General features: G+C 39.9%; 1 protein-coding gene across 1 annotated transcript in view; it reads left to right on the top strand.

Moving 5' to 3' along the window:
• The first annotated feature begins 1,608 nt into the window (after positions 1–1,608).
• Positions 1,609–25,880, top strand: part of KIAA1217 (KIAA1217 ortholog) — a 338,499-nt gene continuing 314,227 nt past the window's right edge. The window contains exon 1 of the mRNA XM_017817068.1: positions 1,609–1,703. Within this exon, the coding sequence (XP_017672557.1) occupies positions 1,640–1,703 (64 nt within the window). The 5' untranslated portion in view covers positions 1,609–1,639. The remainder of the gene's footprint in view (positions 1,704–25,880) is intronic.

Genomic DNA, 25,880 nt, shown 5'->3' on the forward strand with positions numbered 1-25,880 from the left:
TTTCTCTTAAGGTGGTTTGAGGTTCACTAATGGGGCCAGTCATTTTCAGATGTGACCAGTAGTTTCCTGTTATGCAGTGCTCTTAAAACTACATTTGTTTTGAAGTTTTTACAGAGCATAGGCTGTGTTTATCAGACTACAAGACTTTGTGAATATGGAATGTTGTCCTTAAGTTTGGGAAATGTCACTTAAACACTGTCAAATGCAAGTTAAAGGGCAAATTGTATAATTATATCTCAGCCTTTTGGTAGATTCCTGTTGTTTGGTGTTATTTGATAATGCTTATTATTTCAAGGTGTTATCACCTTGAACCTGGATCACATTAGTTGCATTTTTAATCTTTAAACTCACACGGTTCTTCTTGAGTAATGGAAATAATGTTATTTTTCTTTTTAACTTTTTTGCTTCTAAGATATAATGTTTTATTTGAAATCACTAGAAGTAACTTAAAACGGATGAAGCTTGGAAAGGGGTATCAGTGAAATAAGGCTGAAATACAATATTACAAATGCTGGGAGCTCACAATTTCTTCAGGCATATGTCAGCTCTGCCTTGTGAGGAAACACTGAAGGGTAGCTGATGCTTAAAGAGTTGAATCATCTGTTGCTAACAGCTTGTGGCAGTGTAGTAGAGAGAAGACTCTCGGGCAATTGCAAGAAGTGTGACACTGATTATGTGGATGATTCTGACTACATTTATTGCTAATACGGTATCTAAATATTGCCAAGGTACTATATGATATAAGCAGGTTCAGCTAGAAACAGGCAGGTTTGCAGTCTTTGGCCTTGCAGAATGCACAATTGCAAGGCAACAAAGCTCCTATGTAGCTACTTTCAGATTTTATCTCTGCACGTGACCAGATCTTGGTGCTTTTACTCACCTGTCCAAAAGTGACTGTTCCCCATCTTCGGATTGGAAATACCCTGCAGGTGTGTCTGCCTGGGGAAGGTGTTTGGGGGATTCACCCAGAAGCTTCCTGCAACCTTGAGACACCAGTTGGCCTAGACTCCAGCATTTTGCACCCTTTTGCAGCCTGGTGTGTACCAAAGTCAATCACAGTCATCACAGCTTCCCCATTTCTGGAATGCATTCATTTTGTGAAAATCCAGACACTTCCTCCTGCAATTCCCACCTCAAATTCTTATCTTAGGACAAATCACATTGCCAAATAGAGACAATTGCAGGGGAGAGGGGATGTGTGTGTGGAGAGTATGCTACTGGTTAGGACAAATCACATTGCCAAATAGAGACAATTGCAGGGGAGAGGGGATGTGTGTGTGGAGAGTATGCTACTGGAAGCCCTGACTATCTTTTGTTGCTGTCACCCAGCTGCTGCAGGGCACCACTGCTGGGTTAAAAATGTTTGGTTTTGAGATCATTGCAATATTTTCTGATGTGAATAGTTGTTAAATTGCTAATACTTCCTGCTTTAATTGCGTTTTACCAAACAATGTTTTGGTTGGTCAGCCTCGATGATGTGTTGTTCGCAGGGTTTTCAGCTGTGGCAGTGCTGCAGCTGTCTGTGGGAAGCTGTCAGTACTGGTTTCCAAAGGGGCATCGGCACATTCACTGTTGACTCCCTTTTCCCCTGTTTTAGGTTTCCCGAAGCTGCTGCTCGTTCATGCTGTGATGCCTCGGCATGCCTCATGGCAGAGCTGCCCGGCCGCCCCGCTGGAGCGTGGCTCTCCCCTGTAGGGAGCTGGGTAAGTGTGAAACCTCATCCTCGGTGCTGGAAATGCTGCCTGCCCACATCTCCTGTCTTCACAAACCTGGTGACGTAGGCTGCTTTCATCAGCCTCTTTTTGTATGTCTTAGCACGCTCTCCTGCCTCCATGTACATTGGAAGATGATCTGCTGGGAAGTGGTGGATGCATGTGTGTCTTATTTCTGGCATACTTGGAGACAGATTCCTCTGGAGAGATGATTATGTGCTAAATGGGTAGGGAGGATATAAAAGCGGAATTGGAGATGTTCGCTGAGATTTTAGCTGTTCCTTCATTGTATCTTTTTTTATATATATACAGAAGATAAGCATTGGGGTGAGGAAGGTAGGGCTACCTGTTATGGGATAATTACTCTTTATGCAGTAAAGTTGTATCATTTTCCTCACAGAAAACTAAGGTGTGGTGGGTAGCTGGGACCTCCTGTTTGACCCTCTAAGAAAGACATTTGTCTATGTTCAGTCCCTGAATTGGACTTGGGCCTTTCTTTGTGATTTTAGCAGTGTGTAGATCACTGTGTCTGCTAGGGAGTCTTGCTGAGAAGCAGAAAACTCTGCTTATGGTTCTCATATTTGGGAATAAATCTAGATATTTACATGTCAGTATTTGTGGGTTTATTATTGATGATTATTGAATATTAGACAGAACTATGGACTTCTGGACCTGGATCCTTCTCATAATAGCCCTGGCAACAAGTGGTGGGTGATTGCTGTTGCTGAGAGAAAATGTGAATATTTATGTCATCCATGCTGATGTGAAGCTGCTTGTGAAATCATTGTCAGCAGAGCACCATCAGTATGTTGGTAACAGTTACTAACTTCTGACCAGGTACTGTTCAGGGAATAAACACGTTGAGGACTGTGGCTGCTCTCTGTGTCCCTGGAGGGATTGCCCTATTATTTGCTTCTTGGGTGGGCTGTGTCAGCAACCTGCTTCTCTCATCTTCAGGTCTGATTAGTGGAGCTACCTTGTCACCAGGTTTTGTGGGACTGAACCACCACTATTACTGCAAATGTTTGAAGCTGTTTCTGTTCATCATGCTTTGCATTCATTACTGTCTGTCTTCAGACAGACTGAGTTTAAATTCACCTTACTTCTATGTTTGTACTTCTGAGGGCCAGACTCTGAGTCTGTGCAACACACCTTCTTTGAATCTGAAGTACTTTTTTTGAAGTAGGTTTAGTACTTGAAATTCACCTCCCCTTTGGGATCTTGCTTCCAATCCAAGCTTGGAGATAGCAAAGCTTTGAAGTGGGGTCTGGGAAGGTAGTGTGTCAGTCTTTCCCTGTAGGTCTTGTTAATGACACTCCAACCTTTTGTATCTGCTTTAAGGAAACATTTTCCAGATTTTTTTTTAAACTCTTTCCCTCTTGATTATTCAATTAATTGATTTTATTTGGAATAGGGCAGATCTAATTCAGTAGAAATTTGCCTAATGGTTGTTTTTAATGGCACTTTTATGTGTGAGCATTTACCAGTAGTAGATTTTTTGGGCATTGGTTGATTCCCATCCAGCCATGTCTAGCATTCACTACAGGTTGATTCTTTTTTATGGAAACAACTGATTTTGACCAGTTTAGTTATAGCAAATGAAATAGGTCCATTTTAGGCAACCTGATTTCAAAATGGGAATGGCTATGTGGAGGATGGAGCTGCAGCACACTGACGTTTCCCAGCCTTGGCTGAACTGGTGTGGATTTCCAGCACAGTACAGTGATTTTTTAGGATTTAAAAAGAAGCTGCTGCAGTAGCTGGGTAGCTGGGGTTGAAGACTGATGAGCAGATTGAGCTTCATCAACCTAACACTACTGTACCTCTCCACTCTTCCCCTGCACCACTCCCAGGCTTGTACTTGGACAATCCTGAAAAAAATGAGGAGGTTAAAGGAGATCTTGTGATTGTTTATTGCTATTTATTGCTGTTACCCTGCTGCTATGAATATTCACTACATCTATTTGGCTAATTGAATTACATGCTCATTGCTTACAAACTTGCATGTTCAGAAGGTGGTTTTGTTTTCATTTCTGCTTTTCAAAATTTCTGTTTTCTGGGAGCGATGGGAAGTGTGTGTGTGTGTGCTCCTGGGTTCCATGGTATTTTTTACTCCAGATTTTCCTTCTGAGTCCTTATCTCTGCATATATATTCATGTTGGGTGTTTGTATTGTAAGTGCCCAAGTTGGAAATGGGCTTTCCTTGACAGTGTGCATAAGGCATTTGCACCCTGTCTTTCCTGTGCCTGTGTGCATAAGCAAAACAGCTGTACCTGATAAATGATTTTCACTTTCAGTCATTTAAATGAGTCAGAATTCTTTTACTTTACAGATTTTACCTTTGCCATTGTGTTGCTCTCAGGACTGTTTTCTCTCCTTATTCTTTTGTATGTGTCTGGGGGTGTGTGGTTTTTGCATTTCTCTCCCGCTTTCACCTTTCTTTGGATATTAATTGAAGGGAACATCCTAGTTTACGGCACTTCTTTATCAGCCCTTTCCTCATTTTCCTTCCTTTCTTTCTGGGATGCCTGTAAACTTTGCCCATCCTGGGATGGGATGCTTGTATCAGAGATGTTCTTATGAGGTGATTGAATTGTATGGGAGGAAACTGCATCCTGTACAAATACTCAATTTGCTGATCTTTTAAACTCTACCTTGTTTTTTAAAAAATCAATTTACAAAGTATATATATGTGTGAACATGTTTACTTTGTCAGTTTGGATTCCTTCTCAGTCCTGGCAGGTCAAGAGACTTGGCACTGAGAGCATTTGCCTGTCTCTGCAACCATTTATTTATTTATTTATTTACTGTATATATATATATATATATGTATGTATGTATGTATATATATATAGTAAAATATTTGAAATTATTCTTCTGAAAACTGTGAGGTCCCGAGAGAGGCAGATGCTCTGTAAAAACGAGTACTGCAAAACTCTTTTTAACTTCTTCTGTGCTCCAAGATGTAGTATTTAGGAGCTCCTGGATCCTGACATGCTGAACAGAGCTATGACAAAGAGGCCCCATGTTCCTCCTTATCTTTTTCATGCTGGAGCAGATTCATTTACCACTTACTTTAACCTCAATTCTGTAGCCCTCAGCACTGCTGTAGTACATTTTTGGTGAGAACATATAGATGTCTATTTTAATTGGAAACTTAAATTTATCTGTTCTCTGAGATGATAGTTCCACCCTCCTCCCCAAGCTGTAGAAATACTATGTCTTCCATTGAAGTGTCAAGAAGGAGACTAGTTACCATCACATTGACCTGAGAGGCTGGGCACAGCATTTGCCGTGGGCATGACTTGGGCAACATCAACATGATAAATGTATGATGCCTCCTGCTGAGCCCCAGAGCATCGTACTCCTCCTTAGGCAGTGAGTCTTTTCCCATTTTCAAGGCAGATGCATTTGTATCTGAAGACAAAAACTGCCCCAGCAAGTAGCCTGAGAAGCAGGTCCACCCAGCTGGGTGTTGATTCCCATCATATTGTCAAGAGCTGCACAGGTGTTTTTTCTTTCTTCCCTTGTTTTATTCAAGAGGATTTACAGGACTTTCCGTGGAAGAGAAGAATGTTGTCTTCTAACACAGCCAGTCTTCCCCTGAGATGATAGTATTTTGAGGAACTGCTTGGTTTCTTCATCGTTGTTCCTCATGAGCTGCAAAGCTGTCTTGGACTCTGACCATCTGATTATTCCTTCCAAGAAGGATATCTACTTTCTTCTCAAAGAGGAGGCAGTGAATTTTGGACTTTCATGAACCTGAGGAGGGTGGGCAGTTTTACACTGAGAACTGTAGAAGAATATGTATTTTTAGCAGTGGGGAGCATGATTAGGGAAACACATTGGACCCTAATCTGAAGATGAAGTCTGTCCCATTAATGTAAAACATGAGGGCTGATCATGGAGATATCAGGATAGAGAGGTTTCCCATGTGAAATTTCTGTGAGGAATTTTTATTTGCTCAACATCTACCAGTTGGTGATTAGTTGGTATTTGCCTGCAGGGTTAACATTTGTGTGAGTCTGTTGTCATGTACGGGGCCTTCTGCCCAAATCAGGCTGAAGGCTGATATTTACTAACATTGTGTGTCAGTTGCTTGAGCTTGGGACCAACTCCTCCCTTCTGTATTTTCTCCTGAGGTGTTTTGTTCTCCTCTTATCTATCAGCATTTTCAGGGGAATGAGAAACATCCCATCCTGCATTGCCAACCCTCCTCTGCAGAGTATTTATTGTTGGCATAGTCCTTTCGTTCTCCATCAAAGCTCCCTCCCAGTTTTGTGTCAACACACCAATTTCTTTCTGGATTGTCTTTTTGGTTGTTTTTTTTTTACTGCTAAATCTTTCGTGTGTCTCTGGGGCTGAAATATTCCTACGGCTTTTTAGTTTTCAGGAGGGTCTAGGGACCTTCTATGAACCTGTTAATGGCTTTGCCATTGCTGGCCACAGCTTGGAAGAGGTCAGTAGCATCACTTAACCTCTGCTGATTACTAGGAGACTCCTTCCCAGTTTTTGCTGTGAATTGGGGTGTTGCTGAAATATCTAGAGATTATTTGGCCTTTGAGTGTTAAGGGGGGCCAAAATTATTTATCAGCCTTTTCCTTTATGTCTGGTGAGGTACAAGGACCAGAACACAAGGCTGTCTGTGCCACTCAGGTACACAAGACAGAGTGTAAAGCAGTGTGATGCACAAGCAGACATGTAAAATGCAGCAGGTATCAGTCAGTAACACCTGTTACTGTGTTCTTTTAAAATTAACCTTTGGCATATCCCAGCACTCAAAAAGAATTAAAAAAATTAGTGCTGGAATTTTGATGATGAGACATAACATGGGCAAAATGTTACAGCAGTCAGGTTTGTCAGTGATGTTCACATGCTTTTCTCTGTACCACTTTTATTGCTATCTTAATTTTAAATAAATTGCTTCTATGTTATATAGTCCTGAATCCGATATGACTTCAGGAGAAATGTCTTCAATACAGAGATTCCTTCTGGGTTATCCTTTTTCTGTTAAAATAATCAAGATTTAAAAAGAATGCGTGGAAAGTGGTCATAGCTCCAGAGTACAATGAAGTGGATGTGAATGTTGAACAGTCATCATGGCTTTGCTGGAAAATACTTGTGTAAATTAAATGTGCTTTCTTGGTTTTAGGGTTGGTTTTTTAATAAGACTAAAAAAAAACAACAAACCCAAACCACAAACCAGGTAGTTCCAAAAGGCTTGGCAGCATCTAGACTGTACTGATTTTGAGGAGTAGATTATGATATTTGCTCTCAGAGAAGAACATGGTTAGTAGAAACTTTGTCTTGAAAATTATTTTTTAAATTATGAAAAATGTCTCATCTTCCTGATTCTTCTCCACATCTATACTATTTGTGTCTTTCATTCATTTTATTAGTAAATGAGAGGGAGAAAATGTGAATAACATAAGGAAATAGATGAAGGCAAGTATTGTTTACTATGGGAACAGAGTAAATAGAGCATCTGCTTTTGATTTTTCTGGGAAATCAAGAAGTAACAAGAGCAAAACACTTGTGAGATATTTTTTTCTTGCATTACAGTTCTATATCTGCTGTCAGGCTTCCCCCTACTCCTTAGAGTTCCTCTTCTCCTCTGTCTTTTTTTCCTCCTTTTGGTGAAACAGTTGCTTCATTGAAGTCAAGACTGAAGCCTACAAAAGAGCCACAGTGAACGAATAATAAAGGACAGAGATTCAAATGTTGTTGATCTGGGCTGAACTGTTCTGTAGCATTTGAGATCCGGACGTGACCCTTCCCGGCAGTGCATGTTTGCGAGGCTGGTGCGCGGCAGTGGCGGGGCCACGGGAGGTGCATGGCGAGGCTGGTGCTGCAGCTGTGCGGGCAGCACTTATTTGCTGTTAACAAATTAATGTAAACGTGACATGTGGTTCACCGTGAAATATTTTCACAGATGGAATGAGTCTGCAGCATAACCCAGGGATGTAAACTAGAGGATTGTTTAGAGTTCTCGATTATTTTTTCTTTGCGCCTCCCTCCCCTGTTCGCACACAGCTTGTCTCCTGTTACAGCAGAGTAGCCGACATGGAGCTCTGCCTGAAGCTTTCCCTAATCCAAGTATGCATCCCATTTTGGGGCTACGTGCATCCCTGGCAGGGGAGCTGTGGTGGGGCAGGGGCTTGTGGTTAATCCCAGTCCCTGACTGTGGGGCAATAAGCAAAGCAGTGCTGAATTTGAGGGCAACCTAGTGATATTGGTTTGGAACCAGGGTGCAAACCTGATACAGCTGTGGTCAGCAATGGGGCCCTCAAATCCTGCTACTTTCAGTGACGCACTTCCTGACACTTCCCTCCTCCTGAGGTATGTACCAGGGAGCTTGTGGCTGGTGGATGTAGAATTTATGGCTTGAGGATCAAGGCTTGCCAGATTGCCAGCATGGTATTAGTGGGAACTCTTTTACTATTTTTTTTTAGCAGTATCATGGTGGTTTGTTTGCTGTTCCAAGCTTGTCACTGCAAAAAGAGCATTAAATGGGAAATAAAAATTGAGAGGTTTTTTTAAACATGAAAGAATTTAAGTAAAAACTATAAATCTGCCTACCAACTTTCAAAGTTGTTATGCCTTTAATATGAAGAGCTAGAAGCCTATTGTTTTTTCGTGAGCTTTTTTAAAGTGAGTCTCTTCTGCAAACACCAGACTTGCAGAACTAAGACTTTGAAAGAGCCAGATGATATTGTGAGACTCTGAAGGGAAAAATATGATGCTTATAACACTGTAGATAGCCCCTTAAAGTACTCCCTCTGCTTCCACATCCTTTTATTCTGGGACATGAAAGAGAAACCTGAGCCAATACAGGATTATAGAACTAGGTTACAAACCTGGAGCTAGGCTATTTGTAGCTAAAGCATCAGAAATTTATTTTATATGCTTATTTTGGTTTAAAAATTTTATGCATTTGGAAAACTCTGCCTCCCCCCCATGAGAGTTCTTCCTTTCAAGTAATTAAAGCAAGACAGTAAGCAGCAGAGACAATGAATTGTAAAATTTCATTGCTGGTTACAACAAGAATTTGAACCTCATCCATCTGTCATAAAAAAAAAAAACAACCTTTCAAAAAGCAGATGGTCTTGTAACTAAAACAGATCTGAATTCTGGCAGACAGGGTGAGAAATGTGCATTGTGAGAACAGGGGAAACACTGCACTGGGAACTGTTCATCTTGTTGGAGTGCTCTAGCTGTGAATACCTCTGTAATGCATGATAATAGTGCATGATAGTGATCATCAGAGGTCAAAATCAGTAACTTTGATTCCATTTGTAAGCTCACAAGAAATAATTATTGTTATTTCTGGAGCACAGATTTTTCTGAAAGGTGCCATCTCCTAATAGGTATTTATGAGAAACTTAGGTACACTTTGTGCACGTTAATAACAAGGGGTTCTGCACAGGAAGAATTTCATCCTAAAGTGGAAATCATGGATTAGCATTGCGAGAACCTCCTTCAAAATAAAACTATATTTACAGTGCTATGCTTGTGCACAAGCATTTGCTCTTACGGGTGCTTTCTAGCGAGATTCTTAAATTAACAACCCAATGAATAAATAACCCAGCTCTACATCATTTAATGGTACTTTAAATGCCAATAACAACAAAAATATCCTCAAACTTGCTAGAGGCTTATTTCTGTGTGTTTTACCTAGGTGAAGTTGGATCTGTACAACTTCATTCAGGATTCATTTTCTCTAGGTTATTTAATCAGCTTCATCAGGTTCATTGGCTTCAGTGGATAAGTAAACTCAGTGCTGCCTGCATGTGTGCCACAGATACCATAATCTGTGGCTGATAATTGAAATTCTTAGGGGCTGTGTGTAGCCTTGCATGAGGCTTGGAGCTCAGTAGCCTAGCACACTTTTAAAAGCATTTTTGTAGTGACTGACTGTTCACTCAAAATCACATTGACCCTTCTCTCAGACAGCAGAAATCCTCTCTGGAGTTATTCTAACCTCTTCATCTAGAGCTAGCAGCTTTTTCAATAGTACATAGTGGGAAATTCTCTCAAACGTTTTTGAAAAATGTAGTAGCTAGCTCAACAAGTCCACATATATAGTAGGAAAATCATTAAGTATTTCAGGGCCAGTCTTTGGTCCATCCTATGTTTAAAAACAGATTAGACATCTGAAGACAAATAATTTGATAACTACACAATTGCTATCTCCTTATGTCCCAAAAAGCAGGAAGATGATCATGAACAGCAAGGTCACATGGAATCTGGGTGGGAGCCTCCTTTATGCAGTGCAGTGCTGGTTTGTGCTGCTGACTGAACCAGAAAGCAGGGGGATGTTATGTGCTGTCCCTTGGGATGAGTTTTATACCCAAAGAGGCAGCACTTGCTATGCAAGTAGAAGAAAAGCCAAACAAAAATCTTTTGCATAATTGGCCAACCTTGTTTGGTTGAAGTGAGTCATCCTCCTTCTCCACATTGTTATGGTAGTGCTTCCTTTTAGTGTTGTTTTGTCTCCTGTGTGCATGCAACATGAATTAAAAAAAGTGTTGACAGGTATAGCAAACAGCTTTAAAACTGTCCCAAGAAAAGGAATACAACTGCCCGACATCGTAACTCTCTTCTGTATATTTAGCCACGCTATCTAGACCAGAAGGTGTGAAAATACCTTGAAATAGTGCTGTATGCATAAGGTGGCTTTTTCCAGAGTCCATCAGTCTTTTTCATTATTTCCAGAAACCTGAGGACAGTAACTCCTGCAATCTTCATCCTCATACATATCCAACATTATACTTACACGAATCTGAAAGTATATGAGCTTTTAGTCTTACTAAAATACATGAATAAAAGATGTGGGTATTGGTGTGAGCTTTTCTTATGAAGTGCTGGACTTACAGTTCTGTGGCTATTGCATTGATGTGCTTTAAAAATAATTCTTTTTAATGCATGTCATTACATTTCACTGACCACAGACTGAAATGTCCTTAGCTTGATGAGTAAAATAGTAGAGAAAAGAGATCCAATTTCAAATCCAATCTGTGCCTTACTCACAGAAGAATATGAACTGTGGCATTTCACCCTGGGAAAGTTTGATTAGAGCTGGGCTAGAGGGTTTCCCTTGATGCTCAAGGGTGCAGAAATCAGGGGGATGCTATGTGCTGTCTTAAGGTGCATCCTTTGGCAGGATCCTTTTGTTCCACCAAACAGTTACTGGTAGGTTTTGTTTGTTGTGACCACTGGGGCACTGCCTAGAACAAGAGGCCTCTCTGCCCCATCCCTTGTCCTAGCAGGGTATGTACACCCTAATGCAAAGCCCCAAAGGTAATGGGGAAAGGGGAGTCCCTGTTCCAGAGGACTTGGTACTCCATAGCACTCCACAAGGATGGGTCATAATGTGCTTAAGATTCCCTAATGAGTGGAAGGAATTGCATACATGGACCAACAATCTGATCCAGTGGAAGGTGTCCCTGCCTTTGTCAGAGAGTTTGGAAAGAGATGATATTTAATGTCCTTTCCAACCCAAACCATTCTATGATTCTCTGCACAGCTCTCAAGTTTGGTAGCTAAAGGAACAAGATAATGCTCCCTTTTTCTCCAGCTCCTGTTACCCATAGGCTTGCAGATGAGTGAAATGTCTCAGCACTTGTGGCAGCCGAGAGCCCGGCCCTCTGCACTGAGCAGAGCAGGGCCTCTGCCTGTATCGGCACCTGGATGCTCAGACCTGAATTTAAGTGGCTTCATCTTCCAGCTGAACAGTGACATACCTTGGTTTGTGTGCTGCTTTCTATGTGATATACCTGCCAAATAAAACCATTAAAAATTTAAGAGCTCTGGGTGTAGTGTTGAGGCACAGTGTGGCATAACATATATGTTATATATGTGTTATGCACTCAGTTTTCCTTATTGTCTGTTTTATTGTTTCAGTTTTACATTCATTCAAAGATTCAGTTTTATTTAAAATTAATCTTGCTCCTCTTTGGAATGCTTGTGTATGTCGAGCTGCTGTGCTGTTTCTCATAGTAATTTCTCAGTTCTTCATAGCAAGCACAAGTGTTACAGCTGTCCAGGTTAGTCATCGCTGCTGCAGTGCTATCCTCAGATGTGTAACAAATGTGTATTGGGTTTTGTTGTGAGGACAAGATAATCAAAAAAGCTTTGTTTCTGCCAGAATTGAACAGCTTACTCCATCTCCTTTGGCTTCAAACTACTGTTGGCTGTGGGAGGACTGTAGGGTATGAGGGCAGCCGAGCCCCATAACACTGCTGCAGAATGCAGAGATGAACCCTGGACAAGAGGTGTGGTGCTGGCACAGCTCCGCTTTCCAGACATGGACCCTGGTCCTTTAGTCACATCTTTGGCATGCTGTGACAGTGCTTATGCCTTATGCTGGGCGGTAAAGCTACGGAATCCAGAGCGTGTGGGTGCTGTGATCTGAAAATTTACCTCTAGTTTTCTGTCATTCCTGTGTGCCAGTGTAAACATTGCTGTAAGAAACTATTTCATTTTCATACAGCTCTAGGAGTGCCTCAGATTGCATTTCAGTGTTGTCTTTTTTTTGTGGTCAGTGAGAATGTGCTGTGTTTGTCAAAACTAATTTATTCAGGTCTGCTAATGGATTCAAGAAGACAATTAATTTTGCAATTCTCTGCATGTCTCAGAATCTTTTTTCTCAGATCGATTTATCAAGGAGTTTGAACCCAGCTCCCTGTCTGTTGGCATTCAGACCTCTCAAGGGTACATTTGTCAGGCTGTTGATGCAGTAATTTCTGGAAAATATTAGTGGAAAAATGGGGTTTGGAGGGAAGATCAGGTTTATAGTCTTGAGATAGGAGTAGTAAAGGAAAGAAGTAGAAATTCACAGGCCTTTTTTCTGTCATAAATTTCTGTCAAATTCTTGAAGGAAAATGAGTTCTAGGTCATGTTTAGAGATGTGTTTTCCTTTCTTAAAGGGAGAAAATTGAAACCTTTTGAAAATCTGTGAGAAGGCATCAGTAAAAGCAGTATGTCTGAGGACCACAGCCCCTGAGGGACCTCATCTCTCATTTTAATTTCTCCATAAGATATTGTGTTATAGATCTGATACTGATATATTATATTTACTTGAGATCTTATTAGACATTATTTATATATACATATTTATATTTAAGATGTTTCTGTGTTAAGGGGTCTTTGATGCATCCAAGAGCAATTTTTTGCTACTAAGTAAATAATATGGTGAATATTTTTCAGAATGTGGTGCTGCTTAGAAATTTTATGTCTTTAGTATGTTTTATAGGGGTACCCTTGTAGTAAACATTCAGTGTAAGTTAAATTATGGATTGAGGAACCAAATCCTGCATTAGCAAGCTAAAATTCTACAAGCTCATTCTTTGCTAAGCCCCAGCCTTTCATGGAAAAGGCAACTGAAAAGGGAGAAAACAAGCTGTGGTTGTCTTACAGCAAAGGATTAAAACTATCTCACACTGGTCTGGGGAAAAGAGAGGGAAAGGGTGATAACTTCAGCTGACTCTAATTTGCCAGAAGTCATCCTGTTCTCTCCTTTAATATTAACTGTTGGAGAACTGTGATTAAGTGTTCTCCCTCCTGATAAGGGCTCACTGAGAATTGGCTGACGGGTAGAAACAGCAGCCAAACTGCTGCATGTTTTAGAAGGTGTTTGCTGACGCCCGGCATCTCTTGTCAGCACTGCTGATAAGCTCTAACACAAACAGCCACCCAGAATTTGTTTGGCAGCCCAGGGAAGGGATGGATGGATTGTGCTATACACAATGTGCTAATAGCCACAAATTGGCTACTCTTGTTTGGGAATGACAGGGTGACTGTGTATGGTGGGGTTTTTTATAGTCTAGTTCTGGTATACTTAGATTGTACCATTTTTATTCTGAGAACAGGCATTTAGACTTTTTTTGTGTGTTGGCAGCAAAGCAAATTTTTGTTAACCTCAAAAATACTGTTGATTAACTACAATAAAAAATTCAAAGCAGTTTTATTTAAAACTAATTGAAAAGTGGAAGAAAAAGTTCTGGATTACAATATGAAGAACTTTTATTTTGGTGAAGTGTTTTTAAAGTATTATAGCAAATACTTAATTTTCCTTTCAAAGACGTAAAGTCAGAAGTTTCTTCTATCCAAAAAAGGAACTGTCTCCCAAAGGCTCACAATAGAGTGTCCCTTTACATCCCCTCAGAGATGGGTGGGATATCTTCTGTTCCTTCTTCTCAACAGGCAGGGCCTATTGTTTTTTCATTTACTACCCTCCCCCATCCACATTACAATAGTTTTTAATAGTTAGAACAGTTCAAGGCCACAAGATGGAGGTATAAGGAATTGTATACAGAAATGGGGAGGAGAATGAATGTCTGTGTCTGCTGTGTGAAAGTATGTCAGAGAATGAAGTCCTTCTATTTAAGTGGGGAGCTGGGGCTCTGTGCAGTCATCTTTGATATAGATGGAGGTGCTGAGTTTTCCCTGACATGGAGGTTACCCTTGTGGCACCTGCTGCTACATATCAGTCCCTGCTTGCATGGTGATGGCATTGATGTGGTACCACCCAGCAGCTGCTGCCAGGAGTGATGGTGGTGACCCACCAGACTCCCACAACACTCAGGCTGCAGGGCAGATATAGCAGATGCTTCTGAATATCTTGTCTTTTCATGATCAGGAACCACAAGGCACTTCTAACTGTCCAGAGAGGTGGGAATGGAGAAAGGAAACTTGCTCACTGCTTCTGTTACAGCATACAAGCACCCTGACACAATATGGGCTGCTTTTGCTTGCCCCAAACTAAGGACACATGAAGAATGCAGGTTCATGATAGTGTCTGCTTGTTCTTTCCCAGCCAATTTATGATGTAGATCCTAGGAGCCTGCTGGGTACACTCATTTCTCTTTGAAATACAAAGCTGTTACCTTTCTTCCTTTGTCCAGCTGCAAGTCAGAAAGAAGAATGAGGAAGGTACACAGGCACAGGAGTTGGGAATGTGGATGTGATGGCAAGAACGTTTCACAGTATTATTCTTTGCTATAGTATAGCAAATAATAAAGTGCTCTGTAGTCATAACTCTGTGTGTTTGCTATGCTGGGGAAATTGGCAAACACTGAGAGCAGGAACAGTATTAAGAGAAAACAGTATGTTGGCATGTTTGGTTTCTGTCCAAGAGCCCCAGAAAATAAGAAGAGTAAATAAACAGCAGGAATAAGATCCTGTATAGTCAAATTGTGCTAAATTGTCTTGTCAATTGAAAGAAAGTGAATGGAGAGGGCAGGGTGTTCAGAGGGATTTGAACAGCACCTAGGGCAGGAAACAAAGATGTTTAGCAACTGAAAGGGTATTGGGGTCTTTTTGTTTGTTTCACGTTCTTGCAGTTTGTTGTTTTTGGGTTTTGGGTTTTTTGTTCTAATTTTTTTAATCTTTTATATTCCCAGTGGTAGAATCCTGGATTGCTCTCTTGTCTAGCAAAAGTGATGGTTTTCACTGCAATGCTATGTGAAGAGTAAGATAAAAGAGAGAACAGTCTGAAGGAAAGAGGAAGTTTATTCTGATTAAGAAAATCAGTGGACTGATTGCCATTCGACTTCCTAAAGCAGAGCTACATGCATTTCTTATTTACTTAGCTTTTTTTTTTCCCTCTCCCTTTTTTCTGCCTTTTTAAAGGCAGTATCAAATGTCAGGAAATAATTGTTATATAAATCCTAGAAGAATCATGCTCTTTAGAGTCTTATAACTTTATAAATTTAATCTGGTTTAAATCACAATGAATTTTTAGGTGAGTCCGTGAAAGTACTTTCAGGGATATCCCTGATTTTACTGTTTATTTAGTTATGTTTTTTTAATACAGACTTTCTTTTGCAGTTTTCCAGCAGGGTTCAACATAAATAACACACAAATATCTAACACATTAAGAGAGATGCACTCCCTTAGAATAAAACTTTTTATTAGCCTTCTTGGTTGCTTAGTTCTGAATTAACCATCTTTCCTTTTCTTGCTAAGATTCTGTGGTTTCAGTAGTCATGACCCTCCTTTCAGGAGCAGTAAGTTGCCCTGTGGGCTGCAATATGAGCCTCTGTGCATGTTCCTGTTCTACTATGGGCCACAGAGACAAGGGAACTGCTTGTGTTTCCACAAACGTGCTTATACCCCTCTTGGCTATGAACTTGGTGCCTGTGAGTGCCATGTGTGGGTTCAGGTGCCTAAGCCAGGATTTAATGCAACAGAGGTGTTGTTGGCCACATATATTTGGGTTGTGTTTTTGTCTGGGTTTTCTTGCCCTTCTCAGAAGCCACAGAAGTTCTCAGCAGCAAAGGAGATGCTCTATGGGGCAGTCAAAGCTTGGAGGTTGTACAGGGCACCCTGTCTTTTGTGGCATTTCTTATCCATGTGGTCATAAGATTTGGACTTCAGAGGTAATTTACTTCTCCAAATCAGATATGCTGGTACTCATCCATGTGCTGGGACTCTGGTCGTAGGTGGTCAGTTCTCCATTATATTACGGCATCAGTGCTGTCTTTGTAATACAGGCGTTCCACCTGTAGGACAAACAGTTTCTGACATATCTTAAAGAGTCTGGGCTTGAAGTGGGATTGAGGGGGAAATGTAATGTTTCATGAAATGTAGGAGTTGGGACTAGATGGTTAAATAGTCCTTCCTGGCCTTAACCTCTATGAAATAGTAGAACTGTTTTGCTGAGGGCTTGACTTTGATGACTGATTTAGCGTTGTGCCCCGAAGAAGGATATCGCACACTTTGGAGGCATTTTCCAGGCTAACCAGCAAGATGGAATAATTAGCAGTTGCACAAATCATTAAGGCCTTCAGTGATATTCACAGACTGCTAAAGTAGATGGAATAAAATGGGCCTTGTTCTTTTGTTGTAACTGCTGAAAGATTGCCAGGAGGATTCCTGAAATGAAATGTAACTCCCCCATCCACTTTTTATGCAGTTTTAACTTGTCAGAGCTGTACATCACTTTTCATTTTTTATTTGCTGCTATTACAATATATATATGTATTTTAAAAGATCTTGGAGGATTCCAAATTGTTGTACTTCAATCAGATGCCAGAAGTTATTAATGATAACGTGCTGCTACTTTACTATAAAACTAACACAGGCAGGAATTAATGACTTTTATTTCTGAAATTTCACATTAGTTTACTAAATTTGACATTAGCAATGAAGTGCACGTTCATTGCAGTGTCCTTCAAAGTACAGTACAGAGTAACCTGCTCTCCTCCTTCTAATGTACTAGGTGATGATGTATTCTGTGGCCTGGTGGGATCTCTAAACTCCTATCCTAATAGTGTCCACACAAAAACAATCACTGTTTCCTCAGTTGGTCCAAAAATTCAGGTTTAAGTTATTTTGCCTACTGTCATTTAAGTACTTAAGTTTGGTAATTAACAGTGGTTTAAAACACCTTTTCTCTCAATGCTGTTTCAAAAAACCGGTTTTGCAATGCCATTTGCATTTTTTATTGATTTTCTTTAAAAAGATTATGTTTGTGTCTCATTATCAAAAAAATATTCTGAATGGAGCCCTCTGTGCAACAAGTTCCTTCAAACTATACACAAATTCCTACTTCCACACTAGAGGAAAAAAAAAAAGTTCAGGTCTCTAGAAAGAAGCATTGAATTTTCCAGGCTCACTTTATTTTGTTGAAAGTCTGCTGAAATTGAATAGCTGCTTTAGGCAAACCCAGTTTTAGTGGAATTGAAGACAGTCTCAGTCTGCAGGAGTGTTGGAGTTTTTTGACCTCCAGTGTTGTGCATGTTGCGTTGTTTGAGTGAAGTCAACAACAAACATTGCAGGCCTTCTATTTTCCTGGCTTTGCTCTTTCCCATCTTCCCCTTTTTGATCTCTGCTGTTCCCAGATGTATTAGAAAGAACATGTGTCTTCCTGCGCTTCTGCTGATTACCCTAAACCTGGACCATGAACCTCCCATGGACCCATGGAGGGAGAGGTGGCAGTGAAGCTCACCGACTGCTGTGTGAAGAGGAAACAAACTCTGTGGTCATGAAGGAGTGTGGTATCACCTACAGGTGGCTACTGGCTGCTGGCTGTGATGGGGATCTTGAAATGCTTTGATTGAGTTTTGGTAGCTATCAAGATTTTACCCAGCTGCCTTGTGTTCCTATCTATAGCTCTTTCTCCGGAGGTGGGAGATGCAGCCTTAGTTCTACAAATGCCAGTAATTCCTTGCCTTTGTCATTATTGCAGAAAAACAGGAAGATATGAACTCTGAAGGGTGAAATCTCTAAGATCAAATGAAAACCCCTCTGAATTTCCTTCTCTAAAAACCATGGGTCACCTTTTTCTTGGATCATGATTTTTTCCCCAATGTTTAAGGTTGACAGCACTGTTCAAAATCAGTGAACAGCATAAAAATGCTGTTGCGGGTGGTTATTTTGTAACTTGGGGATCCTACTGTTTTATTTTCAGTGAATAAAGAGCTTTATATGATGAAACTGCATGATGGTGAACAGTTTTTTCTCACTTGGTGGGAAACCATTTTTGTTCATTCTCATTGTGGTTGTGACTCTATCAGAGTCTCTGTCAGAAACCAGTTGGGATGTGCAGGAAAATGTCCAGTTTGTATCAGATTCATAACTCTGCTTTTAAATGGTCTAGTCCAGGTGCTATAAAATAATGCAAATAGAAAATGGAATATGTATCAAGTGTATTATTGTGCAAAGGATAGACTAATCTACTGTGCCATACATCAGTTTTGTTAGCAAAGGCATATAGAGCTTTCGGAAGACTCCATAAAAGAGTCTGGCGAAATAAACACCTGAAGAAAAGTACCAAGATCAGTGTTAACAGAGCCATTGTGCTCTCTACTCTTTTATATGGGTCCGAATCACAGGTCATCTACCGCCAGCACCTGCGACTCTTAGAACGCTTCCATCAATGCTCTCTCCGTACAATCCTAAACATCCACTGGTCAGATTATGTGACCAATGTGTCTGTTCTAGAACAGGCAGCGGTTTCAAGTATTGAGGCCATGTTGCTGAGAACACAGCTGCGCTGGGCAGGACATGTCTCAAGGATGAAGGACCACCGCTTCCCTAAGATTGTGCTCTATGGTGAACTGTCTGCCACCGTCTGCCGCAAGAGAGGAGCCCCAAAGAGGAGATAAAAGGATTCCCTGAAACAACATCTCAGCCTTGGCCACATTGATCTTCATCTCTGGTCTACTCTGGCCTCCAATTGGGAGGTCTGGAGACACACTATCCGTAACGCTGCTGCTTCCTTTGAGAATGCACGCAGGATCACTCTCGAGGAGAAAAGACAACACAGAAAGAGTCGCGTCTTGCCGATACCATCCAAGGAGTCTTTCTGCTGTGCCTTTTGCAACTGGACTTGTCTATCTCGCATTGGCCTCTTTAGCCACCAGCGCACTTGTAGCAAATGTGGGTAGAGCCCTTCCCAAATCTTCGTTCGCGAAGCCCAGCCATGATGATGACATCAGTTTTGTAGTCTTGCACCCTGCACATTGAGATGCCACATCTCAAAGTAAATATTTTGAGGCCTGGTCATAATTTTGTTCACATCATCAAAGTCTATCTGCATTTTGAACTTGAACTGAAATGATTTTTTTCTCAAAGACCATTTCACTTACAAGCTTTCTAATGTGACAGAGAAATTATCACTCACCTAGTAAGTCTGGAGAGAAACTAAGTGAACTAATTTGCTGAAAATTTCTTTGAAAATTACTGTAAATACAATGTGAATGTTGTGCAATTCTTGGAACTTTGAGTAGTCCTGATCTTTGATTATATTTTGATAAAGGCAATCTACTATACTAAAACTGTTTAAAAAACCCTTTAAAAATGTGTACTTTATGTGAAACTGTATCAGTCTTGTAATTACCCCTTGTTGACTAATCTCTTCTTACCTGAGGTACTATGAAGCCCAAGTACCAAGAAGCATGGCTGTGTGTCATGATGAAAAGGACTCTGCTGTTGATAAATCTGTCTGGGGAAATGGGAGAGCATTTACTGGTGTTGTTCCTTTTCTACCTCTTTTTTTAAATGCAGGGGGCAAACATAACACATGCTCTGTCCTGCAGGGGCATAGTCAACTTCTGGTTAGCCAAATTTCATGCTGATGTGCAGTGACAGGAGTTCACCATTAGATCTGTCAGTCTTCTTACCCAGAGCTGCTCTTGACCTGATTTCTCTGTGCAATCAATTCATATAAAACCAGATGCCAACAATCTGTATTAACTGTGAATTAAGTTCTTATCAAAATGAATTGCCCCAATTTGGGGTGAAACAAACAGTCCATGTCTCTTGTTCCAAAGAATATACCATCTCTCTGATAAAGCTGGTTATCCAGAAGTGTTACTAAGAATGTCTCCATGTCTACAGAGGAGCAAATAATTTGCCTTAGGAAGAAAAGAAAATCTTGCGGTTACTTCTAAAAGTTATGCTGATTGATATGGTGATTTGTTTTCCCAGAATGCCTGAAGATGAGTCGTGTGTGTGAGGTTGTTTATGGGGTGGGATTCCTTCTCCTGAGGGTATGAGAAGGACTGCATTATAAACCTTGTGCATGCACTGTACTCTTAGTCTTCTTGCATTCCAGCAATGCTAACTCTTATAACCATAAAACACAATTATCCCCAGGACGTGCCTGGTACTGTTGTGGGAGCAATTCTGAAGCAAAATGACTATAATATAGCTGAATGAAGAGCTCAGGTGGTTTCCCTTAAAATTTCAGGGCAGGTCATGTTCAAAAAAGAATTAAATATTAAATGAAGGGTGGAAATACATTGGAGCAGAGCCCAGATTCTAAAAGTAAGTTGCTGAAGACTATAAACTGGTTTCCTCAATGAGTATTAATCCAAATCGTGTATAGCAGATATGGTGGTGACTAATAGTATTTAAGCTAAGGATCAAGAGTCCAATTTTCATTATATGTTTCCAGGAAATATAAGACCTAGTGTTGCATAGCAACAGTCGAAGGTATAGCAGTATTTGCACTTGAAAATGTTCAGTGCTTTGGGAAGCATTAGATGGCTGATGAGATAGGTAGTGAGGAAATAATATTATTCTCTCTTAGGGTACTGGTTTAAATTCAGTCTTGGTTGTACTGGCTGAAGAACATTAACATCTGAATAACTAGCTAGATGTCTGCAAAATGAGTTATTGGTCTCAGTCTAGTTTTCAGAGCACCCATATTCACATTTCAAAAATGATTTCTGTAACTGGCAATGTTGTTGGCATATTCTGAGGGCAAAGCAGATACAAACAGCTGTGGAGGCAGCCACAAATCTCCCTGCTTCAGAGCACTCCTGCCCCGTTGCAGAGGGCTCTCTGCTCTGGTCCTACTGCCAGATAGAGGGGCTTCTACTTTTCCTAGCCTATAACTTCTTTCTCCAGCTGTATGGTGGACTTGAGAATGCATTATTTAAATTTCATAAGATCCTGGTATTTTTGTTGCATTTTGTGTTAACTGTGTTTTGAATAAAAGATACTGCCTAAGATATTTTTCATCTTTTGAGATCCTCCTAAATTATTTTACATTTAAATTTTTCAGAATAAAATGTGAGTTTCCATTGAATGTAAGAGTTTTCCAGAAATCTACGATCTCTTGGTTTTCAGAAGGTCTGTGGTCTTCTCACCTGGCACACCTGGAAATAGTTGGTCTGAAAAAAACAGGAAATCACCAGAAGATGCAGATGAGTAAAGCTGCTGGAACCACATGGCAAGAATTTGAGGTGCCTTAAATGCAATTCAGTGGTGGTGTTCCTACATTAGCTGTTTATTACTAAGAATTTAGCAGCCTTTTATCAGAATAGCTTGTCAGATGCTCAGAATTGCCTGAGCACATGTTATAGCTGGGCTAAAGAATGTCAGAGAGTAACAGTGAGCAAGAAAGGCATAGAAACTGTCAGCTAACAACATATGACAGTCATAGGAGTATTTGCTATGTTTTTTGTAAACATCTAGTTTTACCTTTTTTACTGGTATTTAATATGCTTTAAAGGAAGTATGTGTAGTAGAAGATCTCCAGGGTAAATCTAAAACAATTGAGAAGTGTGGAAGAGCTTGAAGATGTTCTTTACTACATGAAACTTTCACTCAGTGTCAGTGCTGACTCTTCATTTTCTTAACTGCCTAAAGTAAGCTTGGTAATGAGCTCTGTAAGAACATTTATAACGAGAGGTCCAGATGTAAGATCTACTAATTTTCAAATAATTACCTAAGAAAGTATCCTGTCATTGACTCCAGTACATTGCTTTAATATAGGAGACCTCAAGACATACTTAAAAGAAAGACAGATGTACAGGACATCTTAAACTATTTTTTTCCATAAAAATACATATTTTAATCTTAGAGTAATTTTAAAATGTTTTAGCCATTTCTAGGTTAAAAGATTTATGACTACTTCATTTCTGTTGCTGTTCCTAAAGGTGAGAAATTATTCCTGTGTCAGTTGACTGTTAAGGTAGTAGCAGGAGTGAGGAAAGGTGTTTATTAGTGAGGTCACTCATACTAGCAAAGTAGATAAGGGACAAATCCGCTGGACTCCTGTCATGAGGCTAATTCTTGTGTAATTTGGAGTTTTGAAAGTCTTTAGTAGAAAAGTATTCACCCTTCTTGAGCTTACCTTTATTATCTGAATGCAATGCCAGCATGCTTAGAAGTTCAGAGTTTTCTGCCTGCTCATATGAGAAGGTGAAGAGTGACATTCCTTACTCAAATCTGGGAACGTAGCAGCAGATTTTAAAATGCATGAAGAATTGTGAATTTCATAATATTTTATGGTACTTGGAACCTAAACAATTTACTATGTATTCTTAAGTACCATATTTTTTCCCCACAGCTTATAATATTTTTCTTTTTCTTTGATGGTAAAACTTCCTATGGTGTGTCATTTTAAATATGCCTTTGTTGTCTATTCAGTGTGAGACAAGGCAGTTTTCAGCTGTGCTTTTTGATAAAGAGGGAAATCATGTCCTATTAAAGGAATTTTATAAAATGTTGGAAATTATTTTCCATCCAAAGCGCATATTCTTTTTCCTGTGGGGGAATTTTGTATTTAATCCAAGAGATTATGGAATTTCTATTACCTTAGTGTCACTCATATCCACAATGAAATGGTTAATTGTGATCTGGTTTTAAATCTCAGGATCTGGTTCAGTTTACTTTTTTATCTCAGGACCAGTCATGTGAAAACTGGAAATGTGAATGCTGAAAGGAGTACCTCTTATTTACGTGTCACTGTTTTTGTTTAAATATATTAAATATATTAAATAATATTAAACATATTAAATATATTTAATAAATATATTAAGCTCTGCAACTTCTTTGGCTTCAATGGAAATTCTGCATGCCCTATATGTCCAGAAAACTAGTCATGTTCACATAGATTCTTCAATACAGTTTTAAGTTCTTATTTTAGGTACCTTTGGGCCTGACTTCTAGGTAAGCTAGATCCAAAAAGAGACTGAATATTCTGTATGCAAATATCAGGTATTCAAAGCAGACAAGTTAGTGAACCAATTACTTTTTTGTTTTTCCCTTGGCTGAAGAAATATGCTAGTGCTTCTTAACATTTGCAATAAAAATTGAAACCCAGAAATGTATGCAGAAACTGGAAGAGATTAATAAGAGACTTTGTTTCTTGGTTGCTACTGTACTTCAGTTGGGTTTTCATAAAGTGCCCTAACTTTGAATTGATTTTTGTATGAAGCTCTTCTAAGGTAACATTTCTAGATTTCATGTGCTTTCACCTTTTCCAATCAACTTTGTAGCAGTAGTTCTTGTTTGCCCAGTGTCTATCAGGTCTGCTTTTGTGCCTTTATACATATAAACTTAACTTGTCTTTTATATAACTCAAATCTTTATATACATAAAGTTAGTGCAAATTCTGTAATTTACAGGGAGAGTTTAGTTGTGGATCAGTGTATCTGTAGGTGGCTTTCCCTTGAGGGACTGGTACTTAAACACATAATCCTCAGACTTTTGAGTTTACAGAGTGAAAGGAAGATGATATTTTCAATGGAACAATCTGCTTCTAAAAATAAACAACACCTCCCCCCTACACACACTCTTCTTAGTGCACTAAGCCTATTTGTGACTTTTAGCATAGATTTAATGTTTCTCTTTTTTATTTATTTGATACAGCCTAATAAAACAGGTAAAAAGTGATGATGGCTATCCCTTTTTCATTTTTCTTGAATTTTCATAATATTGTATCACAGAGAAGAAAAGAAAATAAATACTCCTTATTATTTTGCTTTGAAACCTGTGCCCCTGTTGGTTTTGAAAGATTCTACATTAAATGCACATATTTCAGACAAAAAATACATTTAACCTGTGTGGTTATGTAGACTGCATATATAATTGAAGTGCTACTCTCAGAAAGTTTGTAAGATAGAATATGATTTTTTTGGTGTAAAAACAAATGACAAAACCCGATAGGAATTTTTATGTAGTTTTGTTGCCCTTTAGCTCATTATAGAGATGATCTTTCATTAAGGTCTTGTTAATGAAAGACATAATGACCTTGCTAAGCTGTGGCCAGTGTTTTAGGGCCCAGCACTGCAAAAGCAGAAGGGACCTTTGGTATCCATTGTGAACTAAAGTGTGTGTGGGACAGAGGAAAGCATTTTTAATTTTATGCATGTGCAATATTCTGCACAAAACACACCGATGAAGGCATTATAACATATTCTGAAATATTCTTGACTTGATACATCTCTTGATGCTTCATATCATTAGATATTTTCTTGAATCATTGAATTGACTGAAGTGCAGAGTAGGTAAAGGCTTTGAATGAGAGAGATTTAGGGCCCAAAGAGAAAAGAAACGTCACTTTGCAATCTACAGGATCCTGCAGTTTGTTCTGCCAGCTCTTTCTCCAGGGCTGCAGGGATCAGGGATGGCATTTTGAATCTGCATGAGAACAAAACTATGTGAACCAAACCTGTTCCCAAAGTCTTGCCTGGATCTGTGCTTATCAAAGGATGGCACTGCCTGCAATCTAGGCTCCTGTGTCGGGTTCTGCTTTCAGAATAGTTTTCCATGAATGCAAAGGAGTGCTTGTTTTTGATGTTTTGGACTGCTTGAGCAGTATAGGAAGCCTACAGAAAAATGCAAAGTCTTTGAGGACCTTTTAAAGTCCTGTCCTGTTGTGCAACCTAAGAGAAGGTGTTTCCCAAGTGAATTGGTGGAGCATCACACCACCAGCAGCTTTATTACCAGGGCTTGACATTCTGTGGGACACAGCAGGCAATTTATAACACACAGTGAAAGCTGAATAATCCTCAGCATAAAATCCCGAGGCAGGTGGTAGGCAGGGTGTCAGACTGCCTGCCTGAATGACAAAAGGAAGTGAGTAGGTGTCTGTTTCCAAACACACCAGTGCTGTATAAATGGCAGCATGTGGGGGAGTTAGTCAGTGTGAGGATATAGGGTTGTGAGTGGAAAAATTAGCAGACAGAGAGAAATAGAGATAAATTAAAAATATGTAGAGGAAGGAGCTTCCTGCTCCTGGGGGCGTGCTGGGAAGGGTTGGCACCAGCAGGAGGAGATGATGGTGAGGAGGGTGGAACCCATTGTGAATCCAGGCATGCTGCAGTTATTTGGTCTGAATATGTTGACATTTACAGGCTTGAGATGTTTATATTTCCTCTAATTGTGTCCTTCAGTGTGATGTTCTTCATCCCTTGGCTCTGGATCATGCCTCTCTGGCTTGTTGCTATAACTGTCCTTCTGTTTGTGGTTGGCTATGAAGCAGAGGTTCAGCTGGATCACCCTGGCTGGCTTAGTCCTTCCTCCCTCCCTGAGTGTGACTGCAGATATGCTGCTTTTGGGCAGATTTGTTTGCCTGACCCTCCTGGTTTTCAAACCAGAAAAGAAAATCAAAAAAGAAAAAATGGGAAAAATATTGTTGGTGAAACAATGTCACAGTTTTGAAGGGAATTCCTATTTCTGTAGACACCATAGAGCAAGGCTGTTGCTGAACATAGGCAGGACTCATCCCACACATGAAAGAAGAAGGGCAGAAGCAGCTGATGTGGTGCAGGGGCCAGTAGTTTTGGCATTTGACCTCTGCCAGCAGCTGCTGACTTCAAATGACTATTGTGTTACCAGATGTTGCAAATAATTAACTGTATGTAACCAACTTCTTGTGAGATTCATAGGAGCATCGATTGTATTTCAGAGCACTTGAAGTGTAGG

The sequence above is a fragment of the Lepidothrix coronata genome, unplaced genomic scaffold, assembly GCF_001604755.1.
Source record: "Lepidothrix coronata isolate B3197 unplaced genomic scaffold, Lepidothrix_coronata-1.0 Scaffold59, whole genome shotgun sequence".
NCBI lineage: Eukaryota > Metazoa > Chordata > Aves > Passeriformes > Pipridae > Lepidothrix > Lepidothrix coronata.